General features: G+C 40.2%; 1 protein-coding gene across 7 annotated transcripts in view; it reads right to left on the bottom strand.

Moving 5' to 3' along the window:
- Positions 1 to 2,202: 2,202 nt before the first annotated feature.
- dock10 (dedicator of cytokinesis 10) overlaps positions 2,203 to 23,671 on the bottom strand; it is a 65,551-nt gene continuing 44,082 nt past the window's right edge. For 3 of the 7 annotated variants that reach the window (XM_087850981.1, XM_006795420.3, XM_087850982.1), the window contains exons 13-56: positions 23,528 to 23,650; positions 22,895 to 22,977; positions 22,682 to 22,804; positions 22,510 to 22,589; positions 22,235 to 22,422; positions 22,032 to 22,097; positions 21,849 to 21,941; positions 21,582 to 21,705; positions 21,367 to 21,488; positions 21,101 to 21,184; positions 20,153 to 20,245; positions 19,811 to 19,929; positions 19,442 to 19,511; positions 17,915 to 18,028; positions 17,758 to 17,829; positions 17,481 to 17,627; positions 17,057 to 17,140; positions 16,843 to 16,939; positions 16,650 to 16,682; positions 16,243 to 16,421; positions 15,218 to 15,334; positions 14,968 to 15,076; positions 14,747 to 14,868; positions 14,285 to 14,399; positions 14,006 to 14,072; positions 13,583 to 13,630; positions 11,221 to 11,331; positions 10,552 to 10,661; positions 10,363 to 10,475; positions 9,089 to 9,226; positions 8,816 to 8,998; positions 8,601 to 8,711; positions 8,291 to 8,506; positions 8,135 to 8,192; positions 7,387 to 7,488; positions 6,679 to 6,785; positions 6,435 to 6,557; positions 6,220 to 6,333; positions 4,734 to 4,880; positions 4,423 to 4,633; positions 4,109 to 4,299; positions 3,927 to 4,027; positions 3,638 to 3,776; positions 2,203 to 3,200 (exon numbers count right to left, since the gene is read on the bottom strand). In XM_087850981.1, coding sequence (XP_087707107.1) covers positions 3,153 to 3,200; positions 3,638 to 3,776; positions 3,927 to 4,027; positions 4,109 to 4,299; positions 4,423 to 4,633; positions 4,734 to 4,880; positions 6,220 to 6,333; positions 6,435 to 6,557; positions 6,679 to 6,785; positions 7,387 to 7,488; positions 8,135 to 8,192; positions 8,291 to 8,506; positions 8,601 to 8,711; positions 8,816 to 8,998; positions 9,089 to 9,226; positions 10,363 to 10,475; positions 10,552 to 10,661; positions 11,221 to 11,331; positions 13,583 to 13,630; positions 14,006 to 14,072; positions 14,285 to 14,399; positions 14,747 to 14,868; positions 14,968 to 15,076; positions 15,218 to 15,334; positions 16,243 to 16,421; positions 16,650 to 16,682; positions 16,843 to 16,939; positions 17,057 to 17,140; positions 17,481 to 17,627; positions 17,758 to 17,829; positions 17,915 to 18,028; positions 19,442 to 19,511; positions 19,811 to 19,929; positions 20,153 to 20,245; positions 21,101 to 21,184; positions 21,367 to 21,488; positions 21,582 to 21,705; positions 21,849 to 21,941; positions 22,032 to 22,097; positions 22,235 to 22,422; positions 22,510 to 22,589; positions 22,682 to 22,804; positions 22,895 to 22,977; positions 23,528 to 23,650 — 4,995 coding nt within the window. In that variant the 3' untranslated portion in view covers positions 2,203 to 3,152. Of the gene's footprint in view, positions 3,201 to 3,637; positions 3,777 to 3,926; positions 4,028 to 4,108; positions 4,300 to 4,422; positions 4,634 to 4,733; positions 4,881 to 6,219; positions 6,334 to 6,434; positions 6,558 to 6,678; positions 6,786 to 7,386; positions 7,489 to 8,134; positions 8,193 to 8,290; positions 8,507 to 8,600; positions 8,712 to 8,815; positions 8,999 to 9,088; positions 9,227 to 10,362; positions 10,476 to 10,551; positions 10,662 to 11,220; positions 11,332 to 13,582; positions 13,631 to 14,005; positions 14,073 to 14,284; positions 14,400 to 14,746; positions 14,869 to 14,967; positions 15,077 to 15,217; positions 15,335 to 16,242; positions 16,422 to 16,649; positions 16,683 to 16,842; positions 16,940 to 17,056; positions 17,141 to 17,480; positions 17,628 to 17,757; positions 17,830 to 17,914; positions 18,029 to 19,441; positions 19,512 to 19,810; positions 19,930 to 20,152; positions 20,246 to 21,100; positions 21,185 to 21,366; positions 21,706 to 21,848; positions 21,942 to 22,031; positions 22,098 to 22,234; positions 22,423 to 22,509; positions 22,590 to 22,681; positions 22,805 to 22,894; positions 22,978 to 23,527; positions 23,651 to 23,671 lie in introns of all 7 variants that reach the window. The other 4 variants (XM_087850978.1, XM_006795424.3, XM_087850983.1 and 1 more) reach the window with 4 other exon arrangements.

The raw sequence follows: 23,671 nt of genomic DNA, 5'->3' as shown, positions 1-23,671 counted from the left end.
ACAAAATAGGCTACAGAGAAGGCGGGAGGTGAGAGAGATGAGACTGAGGATGGGAGTACTGCCGATTGGCTGGCAGAAAAACAGTTTGTGTAGAGGACTTATTGTAGAGAGTCAGTGCAACTCAATCTGCTGCAACTCAGGTGTGGAACAGAGGGAGTGTGAAGAGAGAGACATCACAGCTGTCTTGTCAGACTGCGATAACAACAACAGACAAGTGTGAGAAAGAGATGGCGAGTGAGTGAGTGAGAGAGAAATAAAGGCCATATTTTGTCTTTTACCACCAACTGCATTTTCAGGGCCACTTAACCTCTTTTTATGTGCCGTGTACAAACCCCAGGCTTAGCATCAATTAGTAAAGAAGCACTCTGCTGCTGTATCTCTGCATGGTCAGTAATTATACCCAACAAGTGGAAAAAAACTGACATCAGATCCGTTGGAAAACTGGTCACTGTGGGAGCACACTAAATTTTAATGCCATGTCACTTTCAATGAAACCTCAACCACAATTTTATACCCTCCAGTGTGCTAAAGTCAGTGCAACACACTCTACTGACAGATGCATTTGTGAGAGTATGTGTCTATGTTACTTAATTTCAACTGCCTATGTGGGTATAGCTTTTGAGTGTCCTTATGAATTAAATCAAGGAATTCTACCTGATGACAGTTGTCTGATATCAGGCTGTGTTGAAGTATTATATACTGAATAATAGTTTTAAAAAAAAGGTCTGCAAAACCATCTCTAGGGTTTATAGAGAATTATTCAAAAAGACAAAACATCCTATGAGTGGCAGCTCTCTGCAATGAAAATGCTTTGTTGATGGCCAGTAACAGGCAACAGTAAGGTATGCAAAAGAGCATCTCTAAACATGGCAATGTCAAACCTTGAAGGAGATGAGCTACAACAGCAGAAACTGGGTGCCGCTCCTGTCAGCTAAGAAAAGGAAACTGAAGCTACAATTCACTCACCAAAATTGGACAACAGAAGGTCGCTGCTGATGGTATAATGATGTGGGGATATTTTGTTTGCACACTTTGGGCCCTTTCAGTTCAATTTTATTTAGATAGTGTCAAATCACAAAAAACAGTTGACTCAAGGTGCTTTATATTGTAAGGTAAAGGCCCTAAAATAATACAAAGAAAACAGAGAAAACCCCAACAATCATATGAGCCCCTATGAGCAAGCGCTTTGGCAACAGTTGGAAGTAAAAACTCCCTTTTAACAGGAAGAAACCCTCAACACAGGGAAGGCCATCTGTCGTGACCGGTTAGAGTTAGGGGAGGAAAATAGGACAAAGACACACTGTTGGAACTAAAACCTTTTGTACCAAAGAGTATTTTTTATAGATCAGTCTACCTACCTACGAAGTATTGTGGTGTACCATGTCCATGCCTTTATGATCACAATGTAGCCATCAGTGTTAGGGTACTTGGGTCGTTGACCCAGTGTTTTGTGTCTTTTGATTCATTATGTTCTCGGTGTATTTTATATTTCCTGGTTTTGTTTACTTATTCTATTGAGTTTATTCAATATTTCTAGTTTTGGTGATCTTAGTTAGTATTTGGTCCTGTTCATGTTTTGGTCTCGTCTGTGTCTTGTTTGTCTGTGTCTTAGCCCTGTGTTTCTTCCCCAGTCATGTCTCTGTGTGCATCTGCGTCTCATTGTGTGTTCCCTGTATTTCCTGTTTTACTTTGGTAGTCTTCTGTCGCTGTACTCATGTTCTGTTTTGCTTCTCCAATGTCTCGTCTGTTTGATTAGTGCAAGCTGTGTTTCCCAGGTTAGTAAAACTAGTAAAATGCTCTGATTTAGGGGAAAGATGTGGCTATAGTGAAATATATGAAGTCAACATTGAAGATGTAGGGAAACACAAAAAAACCCAAAACAATAGTCACACATAAGTGATAAAGAGAGCCATTGTTTATAACACCAGGGAGCAAAGTTAAAAAAAAAGAAGTTTTTTTTCTTCTTTGTCTTTGCCTGAGTTTGCTAATTTAAAATGTCTAATTAATGAATTAGCCGGTCTCAGGCCAATGCAAGACAGAATATGAGTGGCTGCTATGCAGATTTACAGCCAAGACACAGACTGGATGAGTAAACTTACAGATACAACATAGCAGAGGACCTGTAACCATAATGTAAGGTGCAATTATAAAAAACAACAAAGGACTCACAACAACAAATTAAGCTACGTAAACATAGTCATGATCTTTGGACATTAACAAAATTTTATTTAAATGTTATACATAAAACTTTAGTTTTGTTTGTTTGTTTGTTTGTTTTTATTCAGCTAAACAAATTTATATATTGTATATTTTATAAAAAGCAACATTTCAAACATTTTTAAATATTAATATTTCTTATTTACAATTTAAAACAGTACAGGAAATAATAACAGTAACAATGAATTTTCAATTATAAAAATGTTACAAAACATATTTTTTTTGTCTGTTTCCATTTGAAAATTGGCAAGCTGATATTTCCAGATCGTTAGCTAGGATACAAAGTAGCAATGTGGAGCTGCTCTACATTCAAACAAGAACTGGAGGTGCGTTCAACTCCTCACATTCTTGGCTAATTAAAACCTGTAATCTAATCATTTGCCATTTTCACATTAGTTGTCTTGTGAGACTACTTTTAATAGTTTGAAATTCAGTAATATTCCACAGAAAAATGTAAAAATAACTGTAATCAAAATGCACCAGAGAGCTTTATATTTCATACAGCTGAACGCACCTCGAGCTCAGTAAGGTCACTGTTCTCTAAAGGGTCAGGGTTGTGGAGAGAAGGCGCATGTTGTGTGTTTGTGTGCATTTGAATTTGTTTGCAGGTTTGTCTGCCAATATGTAAGCAAATGTAATCACTTGAGGGGACAGGGAAATCTATACGACACACGAACCGAGTCTTTTAAATCAAAACGTACAGTAGCTAACAGTCCAGCAGTCTGCTCTCTACTGTAGACAAAGTTCAACAACAGGACTACAGACTACCACAACCACAGTCTACACACTTCTTCCCTTAATGTCCTCTACACTCTTCATCAGTCACAGTTCCACTAGCCAACTGCTTCAGGGGGGAAAAAAGGTCGGAAACAATCAAATGAGTCACTCTGAGGCTCAAACTGGGACAAAATGTTTATGGCGAGTCTACTGGCCGTTCAGTAGGTGCTGTGCCTTTCTGTTCCTGGTTGTCTTGTGTGAGGAATCTGCACAAGAATAAGAATAAAAAGCTGCAATTGGAATAGGAAAAATGCAAACGCGAGCAAATATCAAGTCTGGCACTTTGGTTCCTGAGTTGGGAGCTGGGATTTCAGGTAACAATAAAGTGGGTTAAGCAAGCATAAAGGCGAAAAAGATGTCTTTCTGTAAGGAAATCTGATGACATGACAGCAGTTTTACAGAGAGTGGACAGGGAGTGGTTAGGCAGAGAAGATGAATGGAAGGCAAGGATGCTTTTAAAAGCAGCAGTGTGAGAAAAGGTTGCAACAGAAGAGGATGTCCACGAAAATAATAACTGCCTCCTGAAATAATGCATGAAGAAAAAAAGAGGGTGCTCAGGTCGGAAACCTGAACTGCCAACAAATAAATTAAAGAATGTATGGCAGTATAGTCTGGACACTTATTAGTCTTTGCATTGTGAGACCTGTTCATTCATGATCCCAGAAAGCTCAGTCAGCATGTCCCGGTAGTGAGCTCTCATCTCCTCCTGGTACTCCAGCTGGTCCTCCTTGATCAGACGCTCATTTACATCCAAAGCCTGACCGCAGGCTTCTGCAAACCGCCTGCAGGGGGCGGATTAAGTTTGACTTAATGTGCTGATCATTGATATGTGTTTAACTTTTTTTTTGAGTGAAACTTAAATAGTATTACATTTTGCAGTTCCTGACAGTGGACTAAATCATTGTTAGCTAGCTCAACACTTAAAATCATACCTGAAAATCTCCTTCAGAAGTTTGACCTGGTTGTCTGGATACTTCTTAGCATTCTTCTCCTCCAAAAATGCCCTGGCATAAGCCATGGGCCCTGCGTTCACCTGGATGGAGATGATCAAGTGAGACAACACCAGAGTAACCTATGTAAAATGTGTGTATCTATAGTTTGGGAGAATCCCCACCTTGACGCTGACACTGCCTTGCAGTTTTAGCTGCAGCCGGATCATGTCCACCTCCTCCATGTTGCAGAGCTGGTTGAGCTCAGAGACTTTACGTGACATCTCGTCAATGGCAACTTCAATTGGATTCATTTCTGTGCTTTGCTGCTCCACCACCTGGATGCGCTTTTTAAGGTAAGGGAAGCTGGAACTTGCTAAAGAACAGAAAAACACACACAGTCTGTCAGATACAGTAACAGAAAGAGGACAAATGTATGTTCTGGTGACTCAAAAAAATATGTATATATCAGAGATATAAACAAAGAAGAGATACTCACTAGTCAGTATGGTGCGCCGTTTGCACTGCTCCTCCACATCCCCATGTTTCTTTCCTGACAGCGTAAACGGTGTCTCAAATACAAACCGGTTGATGTTGTGATGCCTCTCGAAGTCGGTCCTTTTGTCACATTGTTCTTTCTCGTCAAAGTAGGGCACTACATATGTGACCTGAATGTAAGCAAACTTGGGGTCCAGGTCTTTAGGATTTACCTGTTAGCAAAGAATTTCACAATATTATCACATAAGCAACACACTGCAGCGCCAACAGAAGTTAATTCATTCATTTTAATGGCCAAATTCTGTAAGATACCTTATTAGAGTCCTGGATCATCTTGACATTTTCAGCTCCAAACTTGTCTGAGTAGAGTTTGAGTAATCTCTGGGAGATTTCCGACAGCCCTGTCAGCTTTGGCTCTTTGTAAATGAACTCTTTGCTCTCTTCCTCTTCAAAGAAACCCTACCAGAACACAAACACACACACACACACATATGCACACACTAATCAGCAAAGCTTGTTACATGTTGGTGGGCTTGGTGTGTATGTAGTCTTTTATTTTTGATTCATAGGATGTGTTGCTTTTGCTTTCACAGCACATTAGATGTTGCTCTCTTGGGGTTTCTTGAGTCACTTGTGCTTTCAGATACAAAAACTTTGTCACTTTGTTAGAACATCTCAACACTAACAGGGTACCAGTGTTAAGTTCTGGATGAGGGAGTGCGGAGGCGGCACTGGAGTCAAATGCCAAGGGTGAATGAGTTTCAGTAAATCCTATCTTCTGGTTCACTGTTGCTCTGTGATATCAGCTCGTCTTAATGTTTAAGAAGGAAACAGTTTCATTGTTGGGCTTAATGGGAAGTGAAATGGGCCACAGCAAGCCTTAGACAAACCCTTCAAAGGGTAAGAGCAGCAGATGTTAATAGTGGTAAAAGGAGAAGAAAGGTAAAAGTGGTTAGCACTGAGGAAAATGGAAAATCAAGGACATACAAAACTTACCATATTCTTGATACAGAATACAACAAAACAGAAGAAAAAAAAAGCAGACAGAGAAATTAAAGACACTGATTCAGTCAAAACAAATCTAGTGTCCTGCTTTCCATTTCCATGCCTCACTGACCAGGTACTACATTCTTCTTTATCTGAAAGTCTCACTATTTTACACCTATCCTGTGTAAAGCAGCCAGGTTTTTAAAAAACGAACCCAAACCACACAATGCACCTTTGGAGATAAAGCCAGTGCTTCAAAGATGAACCCAGGGCCAAGTAGAATTCAATATTAAGCTTTCTACAAGGTTTAGTTATCCAAATTACAAAAAAGACTAGCTATCCTGACAGTTTCACTTTTATTTACCAAACCTTTGAGATTTCTGGCACTGACACGTGGTGGTATGCGAACAAAGAAAGAAATGATCACAAGCTTACTGATGGCAAGAAGCTTTGCAATTAAACAGCGATTTATCATTAGAATAATTGTAAATTAAAGTATTAACTAAATAACTTCCATTTCAATAGTCAACAAGACATAAAAGCTGCATATAGATAGCTGGATATATATGCTTCTACCACTGTCTTTGCAGTTGCAGAATTTTTTTTCCATAGATATCAGTTAAGGAAATCTATATCTCTATTATAACGTGTGTAGAACTGATCAAGTTCTACACACATAGTTATGTTTATGTGCAAAAACACACCACCTAGTGGTGTTTCCGATGTATTCGTTAAACGTGCAGTTACAGTGACTGTTCGTTGTCCTTTGTATCTTAAAAGTCTGTGAAGGTAAGCTCAAGCAGACACTCACCTGTCCGTAGAAAGCTACACGGTAGTAGCGCCCAAACAGACGCTTTTCTGAGTTCACCACCTCCGTCACCTTCAGGTAGGAGCGATGGATGTCATAGTACAGCTCTGATAGCCTCTGTAGGCACAAGCAAAGAAACAAACACACAAATAATTTCATACGCAGCTCACACTGCACATTTTTTCACACGCTTACACAGAAAGGGTAAAAGCCGTTACCTTGAAATCTCTTCTTTTTTCAAAGACAGCAATTACAGGTTTGTTGATGTCAGCAATGAGCTCGTATCTCTCCGATTTCCACAAATAGTCCACACACAGCTCCAGCTGCTCCACCAGGGTGTCCTACATAGTGCAATGAGAGCACAAAGAATATAAGAGAAAAATCTGACCGGCAACAGTGATTCTGATGATTAAATCCAACAGAGTTAATGGTTTTGTTCAGGACAAAAAGGCTAACACGGACCTCAGTATATGGCGTGTCTTGTGTACCAGTGTCTTCCTTCATGGCTCCCTCCTCTTTAACATTAGGGCTGATGCACATAAATGCTGCCCAGCCCATGGAGAAGGATGCTGGTGTGTCAAACAAGTGAAAGTGATATCAGGGCACGATTACTAAAAAGACACACACTTGCATACTTCCTACAGACATCACACGTTATCGTTGGTGCTATGTTTGGCATGTAAACGCACGTATAGATGCTTAAAATACATCTGCTATCACAGTCTTGCAAGAAAATACGAGACTTACAGTCAAGCATTCAGTTTTTGCAAAAACAGCAAATGTGAGTGTGCTTCACATCAAACCCCTGTGACACTGAGCATCATATCCTGTGAGACTTGTGTGGACAGACACAGTGACAGTAAAACGTAACCTGGCACAAGATCATGCCATCAAGGCAAGAACAGTGGTCCTCAGAACAATTTACTGCAAAATGCAATACACCGTGTAGAAAAGTGATTCAAATTTAAACCACCACCGGACAACCTGATGTCTCTTTGATCCAAATCATGTCCGCCACTCAATATCCAGAGCTTGCAAAAAAATTCAAAAGGTACAAACAAATATAAGTGCACACTCACTACCAACCACATTCAGGTCTTTCTGTTTCTACATTCATGTTTCTACCCAACCCCAACACCACCCAGCTGACCCCCAGGCGCACACACTCACTGTCTGGATCTCGGGAGGTAGTTAGTAAGGAGCTACATTTATAGACAGGGCTTTCTTCAGGGGACACACTGGACATCCTGGCCTTGTCAGCGCTCCAGTAGCCTGTTTGGTAGGAGGGGAGGAGGAGCAGGTTTACAAAGTTTATGTCCACTTGCTTTTGCCACTTTATGCTCAAGGACAAGGCTCACAAAGCAGCTGAACTGCTGGCACTCTATGCTAGGAACTAGCCCACAAGCTCAGTGAGTAAAGCCATGCGCAAAAGACGTCAGAAACACCGAGTGGCAGATACAAGCTGTTTACACGAGGAAGCATGCACACACAGAAAAATGTGAAGCACAGGAAAATGTGTGGACATCAATCTAAGAGGAGGATGGAATTTAAATATAAAAGAAAGGTCTATCTATACAGGACAGGAACAGGAATCAAACATCATTTCCCATGAGTTCTCAGTCAGTCACACTCAGATGAAAACTGTCCTCACTTTCAGGCATACACATCAAGAACAGTGAATGTATGAAGGACTGATGCCTCAAAGGTTTGATGACTATGATAGCAAAGAGAAAAAAGTATTCCATTGTGAGAAGCTGCTGTATGTGATTGGATGAACTCAAGTTAGCATGTCTGCAGAGATGCACAAATATACAGAAATCTCACTGCACTGCATATGAACAGATATTTGTGCAGATACACACAAACCATGCTGCAAAAAGCTCGCAAGGGCAAAAGTGGCAGCAAAGTGTGGACTAACCTCTCCTCTTCAACGATTCAGCAATCAGGGCTGAGATGTGGATGTAGCACATAGCAGCCTGAGGGAAAGACAGAAATTAGATGTTTTTGTTACTTTTATGTGACATTATTGATGTTTCTGAAGTCTGAGAACCTGACAAAATGCAACATTTCTAACCTCTGAGAGATCCCCGTTGCGGACGTGAATCTTGGCCATGCTCTCGAGCCAAGTGCGTCGAAGCTCAGGGGTGCTCGCGTAGGAATTGGCCAGACTGTACTGCAGATCCACCAGCATTTCAGGATCCTTCTCATGCTCCTTCATTTGTGCTGTAGCCATCAGAACTGTCCTGATCCGTTTGGTCAGGTCCTTCACCTCAGCAGGGAACGGTGTGTTCTGTAGAAAACGAAAGTAAAATTAAATATAAAGTACACGATTGATGATAATTATTGATAGAAAAGGTGTTTTAAAAGCTTAAGGAATTCTGTACTTTCAGTGGTGCATCTCCATTAGCAAAGTTGTTTATGATGGCCAGAGACTGTTGAAACCTCGAGCCTCCGATTCCAGCATCTGCTATCAGCTGGCTCACTGCCTTGATAACCTGTAGCGGAGACAGGATTAAGTGGCCAGTATAGCCATGAAACGGTGATGCGCAAAGTACACAAAACTCAAATGAAGTCATTTTACTTCTTTATATTAACTGACCTGCAGATGTGAGCGAACTATCGACTTTCCCTTGGTAAACTCAAAGTTTTTTCTCATGAAAAAATACAGCAGGGCAGCTGCCTCCGTCTGGGTGGAGCTGGATCGATGGTTACAGCACTTGAGGATCTCGTAGCAAAGACAGCCACACAGGTCTGCCTTACCCTGGAAGAATGCACTGGGAAACTACAGAAAAAGAGAAAGACGAAACTAACCATAAGATAATGACTCGAGTCTTCAATAATATGTTGTACGATTAAAGAAAGGTTTACGGACCTTTTGTACAAAAAGCCTGAGTGCAGCAAAGACATGCCGTAGAGTAGCAGTTGATTGGTTGATCTGAAAGAAGAGCAAGTAGGTGTCCAGCACCTTCTTCATCAATGTGTTTTGTCCATCATCCTGCAACAGCTGCTTCTGGATGAATGTGAGAAAACGAAAGAAAAACATGTTTCACCAGACTTAACTTCAATGCAGTCTTTAAAAAAACACTAGGTGGCAGTGTGCGTGAAATGAATGTGTATGAAATGTGTTAAGACTTGAGCCACCTCACATTTATTCATATTTTGCTGGGAAAGTGGGAAATGGGTGTAACAGTTTACTGTAACATCTGCAGACATGTGTAAGTACAGTATTAAAGGCAACAATGGAATTTATACAAATTCTGCTTGAAAGTCAACATTTGGTATGCCCACTTTTATTGAGTGAAACATTAATGATGGAAGCAGACAAATCCCCATCAGGTTTGCATCAAGAAGGACTTCTATTGTAAAAAAAAAAAAATCAAGAAAACTGCCAAATTAAATATACAGAGCTAAAGGGAGCAGCCAAAAGTAGTTTCACTGTCTAGCCTATCGTTTAATTTTTTATAAAAGTAGTAATAGTAATAGTCCTTCAGGTGTCTACAAAGCTTTTCTTTGGATGTTGACTGTCTTTTGTTCCATTTCTGTTAAAATGATCCCACAATGCTTCAGTAATATTGAGGTCCAGGTTGTGGTGAGGCCAATCCATGACTGGCCGTGCTGCACTGTGTGTTTTTCTATCCAATTATGTTTTTACTGCATTGGCAGTGTGTTTGGGATCGTTGTCCATGCCAGTCAGATGCATTTTAAATGGTGTTGTATGTTGTATTAAAATCTGATGATACTGTATTCATAATTAGTGGTTTTGAGGATCATGGCAAAATTTATCCAACTGAAATGCAGTTCTAATCCACAACAGAGCCTCAACATTTTTTATTTTTATTTTTACACGTGGCTGTAGACACTCACTGTTCCTCTTTACCATGCCTCCTGACTACCTCTGTACATATCAATGAAGATGAACCAAACATTTCACTCAATAAGACCTGTTGCCATTGGTTTTCAGGACGGTTTTTGTGCATTTTGGTATACCTCAGTTATTTTCCCCATTTCCTTCCTTTAGAGTGTCTTCTTGACAGCCACATTTCCACATAAGTGGCTTAAAAAATAAATTTCTCTAAAGAAGTACAATGTAATACTTTGTGGTATTAACTTTACTTTTGGGTTGTATAATATGAAATGGTCACAGACCTTCTGATGCTGAACAAACAGCTCTAGTACATCCAGCACAGTGAGGGCGACCTCTGTGGACATGTTCGCCTCAATATCTGTAGGACTCAACGTGTCCCCATCCTGAATGCCGTCTAAAAATAGAAGCACGTATGAATAACAAATACATCAAAGTAACCTCACTGTGACCTCAGTCAGAGTATTTGTTACCTGGCTCCATCAGCTGCAGCAGCTTGGGGTTGGTGAGGGCATTCTTGCCCCTGATGATGGGCATGGTTTGGGAGCGAGCATGCCGGTGGCCATCACCCCCAGATGCCATCCTGGAGGGTCAACAGCATGAATCAGAAGCTCATATAAATCACAGCGTGTGCGTGTTTTCTTCATGACTTCTTTAAATTGCCCTTCAGTAAATGTAGTACTAAACCTTTGGATAAATGCAAAAGTACACTATCGCTAAAGATTCTGCACACTTAAGTAGGCGGGTAGATATAAATGACATCCATGTCTCAAGGACTTGCTGCTATCGGGAAGCTATCAACACATGAGTGTACAGACACAAAGACTGGCAAATCACACAGAACACTGCAGGTATGGGAAGAGGCATGCTGAGAACACAAGTTACAGTCTGTAATGTGGAAACACGGTGGTCACATAAATGATGAAATTACACACGACACAAATGCATTATCTTTTTTTTTTCAAGTATTCACATTATTCTTGCATGTTTAACGTGTATTAAAGAGTCTGGAGTTTTATGACATCATAAAGCACTTTTGGGCCACCAGACATCATTAGCATTCAGAACACTTTCAGTAAACAAAGACTTAGTTTGTCATCATGGCTGAGGTGTTGTCTGTTTTCCTTGTGGAGGGTGATTACCATTGTGGGAAGATGCTTGAGGGTTGAGAGGACTGGGAGGGGTTGTTAGAGCCCTTCAGGGTGCCATTGGCGTGGGTTGACTGAGCCAGCTTTACTGCCGCTGCTAGCTTCCTGTTCACAAGCCAACCACATCAAAGCTAACATTAGTTAGTTTAATTAAGACCATCATTTTTAAAATTGTTATTAGTTAGATGTCCTAACTGTGGGTGGCATGCTAATAGCTGTTAGAGCATGTCTATAATCAATAAAAAAACTGACCTTACTGTCTAAATGTGAAGCAGCTTGCAAAGCGCTACAATTTTTGCACCTTTGTGACCTTGTTACATATTTATAGAAGCCGGGTCACATTTGATTTTAGTAAGGCTAAATGAAATGCAAAAAGCACACAAGATCTCCGATTTGACCTTGGTGTGATGAAAGCGGCTGGAGCCAAAAACAAGGATCAAACAGCTCGAGAGGAAGGTCAGCCAGATGGAAAGGTTAGAGTCAGTAGAGCTGATGCTTTTAGTTTGCCACTAGTATAATAATGTGAAAATGTTGCATTAACTCTTGGTAGAGTGTGAGTGGAAGCTGGGGCTTCGGGGTGATAGTAACATACAACTATGGGCAGCTTAGGGACAAGATATTGGTGTGATGAAGCTGAATGTCAGTTATGCTGCAGCACAAATGAGCTCTGTAACAGTATCTCAAGAAAAACAGATGTTCAACTTATCAAATTATTGTGATCCTTAAAGCTTGATCAGAAACTGCTGCCAATCTGAGTAAAGCAAATGCTTCCTATGCCAGATAAAAGAAAGCGCGTAAGCCAATCAACACAAAAGCATCAGAGCCTATTAAAAACACTGAAGCCAAGCAGATGGTGGAGCTGAGCCAGTGCTGAGACTGAAGGCATGGAAGTAGAGGGTTACAAGGTCAACGTGCAACATCTGAGTTGTAAAATGTGGAAAAGATGTAAAAAGCAAACGAAACCAGCACACGGAACATTACATAAAATGGATCTGTGTCAACAAAGAAAGTGTTACTTGATGTGACAGGACATCGATAAATGTGCGGTCACAAGGACAAGCCATTATCAGAGGCACCATGCACAGAGCGGGAGGGTGAATGCATGCACTGTCATGGAAACTACAACAGCAAGGTCGAAACATGGAGAAAACGTAACAGGCAAATGTTACTTGGTTGTGTTATGCTGGTCGTGTGTCAGTAAGGGATAAGCTAGAATAATGTCTGGGACTAAACTACAACATTGCTGGATAAATGAAACAATTTCCTCAATCAGCTTCTAACTATGACCAGTGGCCCTAAAACATGTCTTGGAAATCTTTGGTTGAATTTATATAGGAGATCTCTCTGTTTTTTGCTTTTAACTGTTAACTTCTCATTGATCTAAAGTGGGTGGGGCTCAGCTAGTAAACGTCAATGTCATGATATGACAGCTTATGTTGCCAGACAACTGTCAATAACACAGGATTAAACCACAGTCACACCGATGAAGCAGATTAGTAGTTTTTGACAGTTACGCTTGTTATTCAAGCATTTCCTGATGTTTTAATCACAAATATTCAAGATTAAATCTTTAAGACATAATGTAGTGTATTTCATCACTCCTGAACTTCAGTGGGGTGCCCAAACTGACTCAAAAGAGCCAACAGAGAAAGATGCCGAGACAGACACACTCTGAATCCCCCGTGGCCTGGTATTATAGATGAATGTTAAGTAGCTAGCAGCCCCAGACAGGCTCAACTACGTCTGAGAGCCCTAGCTAGGCTTCCAGTTATCTTCATTCAGTTAATGCCTCCACACACAGTAAAGCAGTGTGTTCTCCCAGCCTTTTGTTGGCTTACATCTCAGCATCCTATTGCTGAAAGGAAAAAAAAGAGGGCTAATTTAATTAGCTGGGAGGATCCAGAAGATGGAAGAGGCTCGCAGTGCCAATGGCTCAGCTCCAGTAAGAGCACGCACACACGATAACAACCCCCATCCTGTGTTTGCCAACCACTACACTATAATATCCAGCAGTGATTCTTTTTGAACAGTGAGATCCAGGAGTTTCACCTCCCCCCTTCTTCCTTTTCTTCCCTCCTTCACCTCCTCCCCTCTTGAAGCTGATCCCTGAGTGTGTGCACGCATACTGAACACATTTTAGTATTTCTGCCTGACTTAGTCTGATTTCACGTGCGTGCGTGTGCGAATGTGTCTGTGGGCCTGTATTTATGATCGTGTGAATGATTACATGAATTATGTATCAGTGTGTGGTGGCAACATGTACACTGAGTTAATAAGCAGTTTCCATATGTGCAGCGTTACAATAAATGCATTTGAATGGCACCTGCTCCATCTCTTTGCTGGAGAAAGCACTCACCTGGCTATGTGGCGTTTACCAAGGAATCTAAAATGCTGAAGACAGAGCCTAAGGAAACACAATTCAAAAGTTTTCTTAGATAAGAAGACAGATCAGATGGAGTGCATGTGATCACACTGAGGTGAACCAGAATAGTCTAGATGCTGAGACAAACAGGAAACACGGAAAGTTAATTTACTGCACTCGTTGGTAGACAGGAGCTCTCACTGGAATTATAGTCTGTTTTTCTTCTCTCTACCTCTCTCTTATAGTGTCAGTATTTTCATACTGGCCACGTTCCCTTTTCTTCTCTTTTTGTTCACTTGCCCTCAACCCCGTCTGTCTCTCTACAGTTTTTTCTCTCTCTCTCTGTGAACAGTGAGTATCTCTAATCAGTGTAGCAATGCCTGCAGTCTTCAGCAAAAAACACAGAAGAGCTCTTACTCCAGAATGTTGAAGAAGTCCGAGATCTCCTGGTGAATGGCGCGGTGCCAGTAGGACACCAGCACATCTGGAAATAGACAATGAAAGACATAATATAAAAAATCTTTTCACAGACTGAAAAACGTATGGCTATCTGAAGCTCACAGTATTAAAATCACTCAGCAACAGAACAAAAAGCAACTTTTGTGTCAATTTTTGTATACATTCACTGCTAAGTATAGCAGTAAATGTAATAAATTTCTTGTGGACTGCATGAATTCTTTAAGTGATGGATATTACCTTCAGATATGGTTTTCATGATCTGCAAAAAGCACATGAGGAGGCTGCGGGTCTCTGCCTGGTCCAGCTTGTCACATCGAGAACCGTAGCCTATCAGGGACTGGGGCCGGGCAAACTAAGGACCAACATCCAGGCAGAAATGCAGTCAGTGATAAACTGTTGCTAACATTACATCTAATTTGAACTGGAGTTAAAGTTGGATATAATGGGTGTGTTATTAGCTGGTCCAGTATTTTTAAATTAAATTTTACTACTTTTAAAAATGCAGAAACAAGATTTTAAATGGGTGATTTTGGGTTGCTGGAGGTGCTGATTGCTGAAATATATTTTACGCATTATTTACAAAGTATAATGCTGGGGTCTTACAATGTACATATGAAGACTATCAATGAAACTTATAATAAATAAATGACTACATTTTTCTATACAGATGTTTGCTCTTTTTCATGTGAACTGTCTCACCTTCTCACATCCGTCCATTTTCTCGCTGTTCCTGTCACTGTTGCTTGGGTTGGAGTCCACGCTGATCAGAGAGCCTCGAGAGTCAGCCTGGTTACCCGTAGCAACTGCCAAGGAGGAGAAGGCTGGTGCGGGAAGAACAAGTGTAGGCATCAATGTCCTGACTTACAACTTTATATTAGATAGATTCACTGGAAATAGACACACACATATAACAGTGCTACCTGTAATGGAATTGAGTACTTCTTTGGAAAATGAGGCATCTACAGAGTTGGCATGGCGAGTAACCCCTCCAGCCGCCACTGCTCCCACACTGAGGTCATCTCGAGAGCCCTGTTGCAGGTGCAAAAAAGACAGCACAAAGAGAAAATAGATTTACCTTAAAACATAACACATATATACATGATTCTGAACATTTAGGAGCCAATCAGTACAGCGTTTTTTAATAATTTCATCATTTATCTTGACTCTTACTTGGTCACTAGCAGTAAAGTAGATGGGGAAAAGGTCCCTGAGGAAGAATCTTGGCATGTTGTCCAGGATGAGGCCATAAAGCGGCAGGTAGAGAGATGCAATTCTCGCCTGCTTTTCCTGGAAAAGAAAGTATCAGTCAGAATTGGTCTCATTAAAACAGTAACTTTCTTTATATAAATCATCTCCTTATTTGACTCAGAAACCTTTTTTAAGCTTTACATCACATTTTTAAATTTCCAATAAACGTTGGGCCAAATACATGCAATTTAAACTTAAGGTTATGTGTATAACCCTGGCTCTGAGTAGGATGAGGTGAAAAATAAAGGGTGGAGTGGGTGGAAAGCGTGGAACATTTCACAACAAATGACATGACTGAGTAGCTCTTTTTTATACCCATTAATCAGTATAAAAAGAAGCATCCAGAAAGGCAGAGTCTAACAGAATTATTACATTTAATTGCAATTTTAAACTTTAAAAATTACAGATGAAATTATTTCCTAATCATTAGATTTATTTTTATTTACACTTTGCTTTATTTCGACATTGTTTTTCCCAAATCAAATGTGTTTGTTTTCCTATTCCCTGTATAAAAGCACTCATGCTGCATTCATGAATTATAATAAAGCAGCCATGGAAATTCACTGACCTCAGCAAAATTTTAAATAAAATTTCACCTGCATTGTGTTGCATGAGTGGTTTTTATTAATGTAGCCATTTTATTTCTTGATTGCACACATTTGGTTTTCATTCAGGCTTCGGCCTGACTACAGCCCACTGCTCTTGTGTTGTGGTTGGCAGTATTTGGCAACATTTAACTGAGGGCAGATTGCTAACTTTGATCTGATCTAGACCCTTCCCAGCATCCATTAAGACATCTTCATGGCTGCTTGCAGCTGCTTTGAAGAATCACATGTCAGTGTGTATGTGTTTGCATGAGTCACTGTGGAAGAATTTCTACTGTGTGCTCATGACTCATTTTTCATGGCTTCAATTTCTTTTCCCATGTTAACATCTGTTCTGTCTACCTTGGTGGCATAGCGTGCATCCAGAGAGTGTTTGGCCATTAGGGTTTTCAGGGTGGCCAAGGCTAGGTGTCTCAAGTCTTGCTCGTCCTGGAGAGCCAGCCCCAGTTCCCTCAGCAACAAGCCAGTCAGGAAGTGTTTCCTGCAGAACTCTCCAGTCAGGTTGTACTCAGGCACTGATGCTGAGGAGAGACGCCACAAAGAGAACCACATTTTAAATGGAAATTAACTGAACTGCACAGGATTCAAACAAAGCTTACACACATATTTGCTGCAGTTCACTGATCAGCAAATATTGCGACATGCTAAATTTTTTTATGGATTTCATCATTATCATGATATTCATCCCACTTCAGGATACACAGTGTAGCACATACAATGTAACAAAAGGAATGAGTGAACATATTTACCATGAGTACTTTGTGGTTCTGGGAATGCATGGTCTGACATGAACACATAAAGTGAGGAAAAAAAATGACAGAAAGAGAAAGTGAGAAAGACTGAGTGTTAATAAACAAATGAGAGCTACTCGATGCATGATCGTTACCACATTGAAAAGACACTCAGTGCCCTACAAGCATATAAACTGGGGTGCGACCTTACCTGTGATGCGAGCGGAAGGTAAGGGCAGGCTGAGAGGAATGTAGTGTTCATGGTTACACACTTCTCTCAGGAATTCAAATTTGAGTTCACACAAGACCTGTAAAACACACAAAAACAACATTAACATATTGTGTAGCTACACATAAAAGAAGGAACGTCTGTATGATTCATTTCTACTTTCCTGGTATCAGTTTCATTGAGATTTTTTTGTTACCTTGCTGTCGGTAGCAGTGATCATGTTAATGTAGTTGCTGATGAGTTTGAATGTAAAGCCTCTGTCCATCAGGGTAAAGCAGCGCTGCAAAGACACAAAGACTGGAGTCAAACTGGCGATCAGACTAAACATCACTTAATAAAACAGAAAGAGACACATCATTTAGCATAGATGGAGGAATCAATAGATAACAAATTGTATCTGCAGACTGTTTACACAGTTTGTATTGATCCCACTAAGAGCAAAATGCTGTAAGCCTAATAGTGCAGTGATACAGTATAAGTTTTCTTCACATGGGCTCAAACTTGAAGGAGTCCAAAGCACCAACAACCTGTTTGCTATTTTGTTTTGTTTGTTTTTTTGACAAGGTTTCATTTAAGATTATACTTTGAATTAACAAGATAACTTCTAAAAATTCTCTCACCTTCACAAAAGCTGCCACGGCTAAGTTAGCACTGCGTGTTTCTTCTGGCATCTCTTTGTTCTTCCAGAAAATGTGTTCAGACACTGTCTCCACCAGGTTCTCCACACGGCTCTGGTAAGATGAGGGGAATCGCTGGGGCCTGGGAAGCTTTAGGAACAAAGAGCAAGACATGGTCATGCACCATGTACTGGGAAGATGGGAAGTGCAAAGAAAACTTACAGGTGTGGTCAGTAATTGACGAGATTAGAAGAGGTAGAAGTGGATTTTAATACTTTACCTTTAACTTGTCATAGTCAACCAAATGTTGGGCCATGGACTTGACGATAAGTTCAAAGAAGAACCAGGAGAACTGCAACCAGAAGAGGCCAAAGTAGGTCAATCCTGTTCATGTATTTAGTGAGTAATTAAGAGTGAGTAGGAGGATGGAAGCAAACCTTCAGCACATTCTTGACAGCTGCTTGCTCATTGCTCTTCAGGTCAAAAGTCATTCCCTTAGCCAGCTCTTCATGAACTGTCCTAAACCCATGGTCCTCTGACTTGAACACATACTACAGAGAGGGAAAGAGAGACAGAGAGAGTAGGACGAAATCAGTCATAAGCGCACATGTAGCAATTTATTTGTTTTAAATTTGTAAATGGATGGATGGATGGATGGTTTGAGGGCATTTTTTGATACCAACTAGGAAGCGAAAGTATTCAGTGAGTTGAGAAATAGAAAGAAATTCAATGTGACAGTGTCAACAATTATAACTTGATTGTAATTATTGTTTAATTATGAACTAATTTTTTTCAGAATAAATACAATACAGTACAGCAAACAAACAGCAAACAGCAAATAATTTCTTATTTTGAACAGTCTGGTGAACAGAACAACGTTTAATGGCATGCTGTAGATAACTATGCTACAGCTCTTTCTCTGTGTTTTGTTGTTTTGGATATAAAAAAGTTTTGATTAACTAAGCTCATTTTCAGGTATTCGGTTATTAGTAACTTGTGTTTGGGGTTTTTTGTATGAAAAAAATATATGATTTATTTAATAAAAAAAACACTTAAAAATTCCCTATGCAATTTCCTAAAGTCAGCAAAAAAACAAAGAAATGTTTCTCATTATTTTTTTCCTATTTTTTTACGGACTAATCAATTAATTTTTACTAATATGCACAGTATTATAGAAGCATTTGTAAAAAAAAAAAAAATGTATATATATATACTTTCATACAATAATATATTAAATTATGGCAAATAAAATATTTCAATCCCCTAATTAAAAAAAAGACAACAACATAATTTGCATTTGCTCAAATGACACTACTGAATCTCAATGCAATTCACACTTAGTAGTTAAAGAATGAATACAAGCTAACACTCAGCACTTTAAATTGGGCACCAGTACTGCCGAACATCGTGCCAATCTGTTACTATAACAACCCTGTTGCCACTGACTCTGCTTGTCCTCTCTTTTTTGCCTCCCTCCATTTCTCACTGCCACTGCCTCTTCATGCTCTGCAGTCTTCCTTCACTGTAGCCAACATGAAACAGGTCTTGTGCTTTCTCCTGCTCTCTTCTCTAATCCTCTCACTGATTTCCCCCCTAAACAAACATGCCTTGTGTTTTTGATTGAGCAGGCTGAATGTCCTAGTTTGCCTCCTGCTCAATCCCTCTCTCTTCTTCTTCTTTCCCTTTTTTCTGTGTTGATGTTTGCACAGCGTTCTGGGCGTGTGGCCCTAGCCACACTGTTGCTGGCCCAAATGCACCCAAATACACACACACACACACACACACACACACACAAACACATAAAGCTCCCTTTTCTGTTTTGTTTTTCTTCACAAATTAAATAGCCAGAGCAGGGTTTCCATTCCTTTGTGGAAAATATCAGACTTCTAAATTATTATATGATATTTCTGAGCATGTGCATGTAAACACACTGTATTCACCACACACACCAGCTTCTTTTATACCTTGATGTAGGAGTGCAGGCTAGAATCCAAGTTTTCTTCATGGCACTTTGCAACAATGTGGACCAGTACTCTGTAGACACAGACCAACAACGATGACTTAATTCAATTGCTTTCATTGTTAGATAATATCAAGAATTGCTGTATTTCTCTCTTTGTTTCACTTTAATAACTGGATGAACTTATTGCGTGAGTCTGGATTAAATATAGAACAAAGTAGCAATTCAATGACATCAACAATAAAAGGGGAGATACTGACTCAAACAGAAATATAAATCACTACGCTCTTTTTCTCACTCTGCTTTCATCACCTGGATAAACCCAGGACTCTATTATCAATGCATTAAGGACCTCTGTAGTACCACTGCCTACCTGGTGGTGGCAGTAGTGACCTCATCATTGTCATTCTGAGTCAGAACCTTGAACAGCTGGTTGAAGAGGATTGGCAGAAATCGGACTATCACTGGGATTCTCTCCATGCTGAGGAGACCCTGGAGAAGGATGGGAAAGAAGCGAGCGAGGAGGAGTGGGTGGACAAGATTGAAGCGTGAAAAAGGGGTAAAGAAGAAACCGTGAAGGGGCTGGTAAAAGTCTGACTGCTGACACAGTGTTGAACTCATTAGGATGTGTAGCAGTGTTTGGTAGTTAAGGCTCTGGCTTTTGTCTCATTCGCTAGTACTGAGATTTGAGGAGATACAGCGGCTTTACTCTGACCTTCAGGCAGTTGAGGAAGTTGGAGGTAGGAGGTATAGAGAGGTCCAGCTCTCTCTTCTGGCACTGCTGGAAGAATCGGTTCAGGTGGGGGTCCTGACACAGAGAGAGGAATTCATGAAAAAATGAGCAGCTAACATCTGCGGCATTACTTAGTGGACTCTTTCCTTTTTAAACGACAGTTAATGCTGAAATATCAACTTCAGCACCTCACAACTATGTTGTTGAGTGATTCAGCCCTGGTTTTATTTTAGACACCTGAAATGGATTTTACAACGTTAAAGCGTAAAAGATAAAAGGTTTTGGGCTGTTATTGTTCTTTTTTTAAACATATTTTTACATATATGACTGTATATTTACCTTGTCTTATAAAGGACTTTAAAGTCAGTTTATTGTATTGTAAGAAAAAAGTCAGGCATAGATGAGATTTAGTCAATTAAGAAACTGCTGTGCAGGGTTTCAAACATCCCATGATAGCAAACTGCACAGAAACTGTTCATTTCCTTTTTTTATGTGCCACGCTACATTACCACATTACCCTTTGATGCTGATTGTGCATTTGGGGCTCGTGTTTGCAGAAGTTTGGAAGGTGCATTTGTTTTAGGGATATTTAATTGCCATTTTCATGTTCATTGCCATTTAAAGGCGATAACTCAGAGAGGACGCTTGACTTTGACAAGTCACTTTAGCATTTTCAATCATTTCACAATAGCACTGTGGTTGGAACAACAGAAAGAAATCCTTCCAACCATCTATTTTGTTTTTGTTTTGTTTTTTTATTTCAATCACAATACACACTGAATACATGTATATTCAGTGTCATGTGGGACTATAACCCACCCTAAACATGCCGATCAAAGAGTGGGCACACAGAAGTTCTCACCAAGTCGTCACAGTTTCAAAGCCAGAAAAAAGGAGGGAAAACCACAGAATCCCAAATGATGGTCGTACCTGAGTGTATACTGTGGAGATAACGTTGGTGGATACTTTAAAAATAGGCTTTCCTCCATCAACCCATTTCATATCTGCTCCATTCTGTCAAAAGGGAAGAGAAGAGTTTGTGTGTGAGGACTAAAAATATCACACTAATCTATCACACGGTGTAATGTTTAATAAGCTTCCCCTTAAAAATTAATGTTACTATTAATCAGCAAGGTTTGCAATATTTACACATTCCTTTCGCCTGTCTCTCCTTCTATTTTTGCCCTCAGTCTCACCTTGGTGTTGCTGGCTTCCTTGATGGCCAGGTATCCAGGAGGCAGGTTGCAGGAGACGGGGATGTTGAACTCCTGAGATGACACGCGGCCTTCTTTGAGCAGAGGCAGCCAAGAATATCCCACTAAACAAACCAAATAAACAAAAGAAATATTGAATAAAAGGCAAAAAAGAACAACTACAATTACTACAGGCTGGAAAACTACCAATATCTCACCTGGGGTCTCCAGAGTCTCTTTCCTCTTTGAGTTTGTCTTAGCATTAATGTCACATGTGACATGGTAAAAGGAGAAGAGAAGATGGTGCTTTTCATGGAGGTGAGTAGGAAGCTCAATCTTCACCTGAAGACAGAACAGCATTTAATGATTTATGTGCTTTAGGAAAGACCTTTAAACGCGTTCTTTCTAAAGGTTGATAAAGCTGATCCACTTCTAGATTCTAATTATCTTTATGTGATGAATGGAGAAACAAATATGGTCCTCACCTCATCATAGAAGTCGGGGCTCTGAGAGTGATGTAGGACGGTGGAGCAGGCTGTTGTGGTAAAGACTGGTCCTCCTGGTTTGCCATAGATGCACTGTAAAAACAGCAGTTTTCCATGATATAAAGGACTTGAATGGAGAAAGAACGAGTCGTGTAAGGTATGTCAGAAGGCGTAACTTTCTACCTTTAAGGGTTTTTCAACCTCTTCATCTGAGCTGCGGAACTCCACGTAGACCGAAAGGTTACGAGCCTTGAACAAGAGGACCATTGTGATGCTAATGACTAAACACGTTCAAAAGGATTGCACCGTAGCAAAACACGAAGCATATAAAAGCAAAACAAAAAACTTTATTTCAGTGTCGTGGTAAATGATCCTAAGGGGCATACCTTAGCAAAGCTCTTCTGACTGTCATACTTGAGATGCTTAGGGTAGACGTAGATGTGGTTTTTGTAGACTCGATGTGGCTGAATGAACTTGGTGGTGTCCTGTGCAAACTCCTCCACCTCCACTGTGGGTTGGTGTTTAGTCAGGTCTTCAAAGGGCTTCACTGGTATATAGGAGGACGTCACACAGTCTGAAAGAAAAAGATGTATGTCAAGCATAGAAAAGAGAAAGGGATGAGGAAAAGAAAGCAGAATGGGAACATGAACAGCAGACGTACTAGGATGCTCCATTGGAACATAGTCTAACGCGATATCCAGCGTCCCAGGAATAGTCTGCAGTTTGCTTGTCTTCTCAGCCCTGTAAAGATAAAACTTTGTGTAAAATGTGGATCCAATCTTGGAAAACTATTTGCAGACTACTTTTCTGCTAAAGCCTGCAGGCTATCTTACCTCTTGTACTCAGACACCAGCTTTATCAGGTCATCTGTGGAAATCTTGTTGCTCTCCTGTTTGAAAAGAGGTGAGAAACGAGACTCTCGGTCCAATGCTCCGTGGTTGTCCTTAAACACTGACCTTTAATGGGAAGAAAGAGTTGTAAATTACCAATGGATGAGGAAAAGATTTTAGGGGAAGTTCAAAAATATTATGAATACCGGCACTAACCTGACAGACCAGGCAAATGGCATTCTGTACTTTCCCAGTTTACTACAAAACTGTTTGTTGGACTTCAAAATCTTCTGAACAGTCTGTTCAAGACACAAAAGCAGAGTCATGTACAGAGGGAAATGTTAACAAGGTCCTGCTGACATTCCTGAACACAATACCTAAATTCTAGCTGACCCTGACAGAGTGACAGACTAAATCAGAGGTTATTTAATACAGTAACTCTGGCAGCTGCTTGGATGTCTGCTGATTCACTTAGCCACTTAAGCAAGGATCGCATGGAGCCCTGGCCGTGGGGAAAGCCAGGAAATGTCTAGGATTAATGATGGAAAAACATCATTCCTGAACTATCTAGCTTGACTGGCATTCAGTGATGAAGATAACTCTTGACTTACAGAAAAAAAAACAATTTTGCAAATGTCAATCTAAACTCTTTTACTAGATTAAGGCATTTTCCTTACAATAACAGCATGTCTCATGGCCCATTTTTCCAGTCTGCATTTAGAGATAAGACACTATAAAAGCTTTAGCTCTCTGTTATTGATCAGAGGTTGATATAAATGCGGTATGAAGTCATATAAATACTGATTCAAACAGTTAGAATGAACAGAAAGGCAAACGTTTGTTTCTGACCTTGCTGGAGTCTGTATTCTTTGTATAAGCTTCAGTTCCACAAGCAATATTTCCCATGAGCACTTTCTCCACTCTTGCAACCATCACTATGTCTGTGTGGGGGTTGGTCACTGAGAAAATGGCCTGCAGGGACACCAATGAAGA

The sequence above is a fragment of the Neolamprologus brichardi genome, chromosome 14 (genome assembly GCF_056152115.1).
Source record: "Neolamprologus brichardi isolate AB-2024 chromosome 14, ASM5615211v1, whole genome shotgun sequence".
Taxonomy (NCBI): Eukaryota; Metazoa; Chordata; class Actinopteri; order Cichliformes; family Cichlidae; genus Neolamprologus; species Neolamprologus brichardi.
Note: the sequence above shows the minus strand (reverse complement) of the source record. Positions and strands in the feature narration are given on the sequence as shown.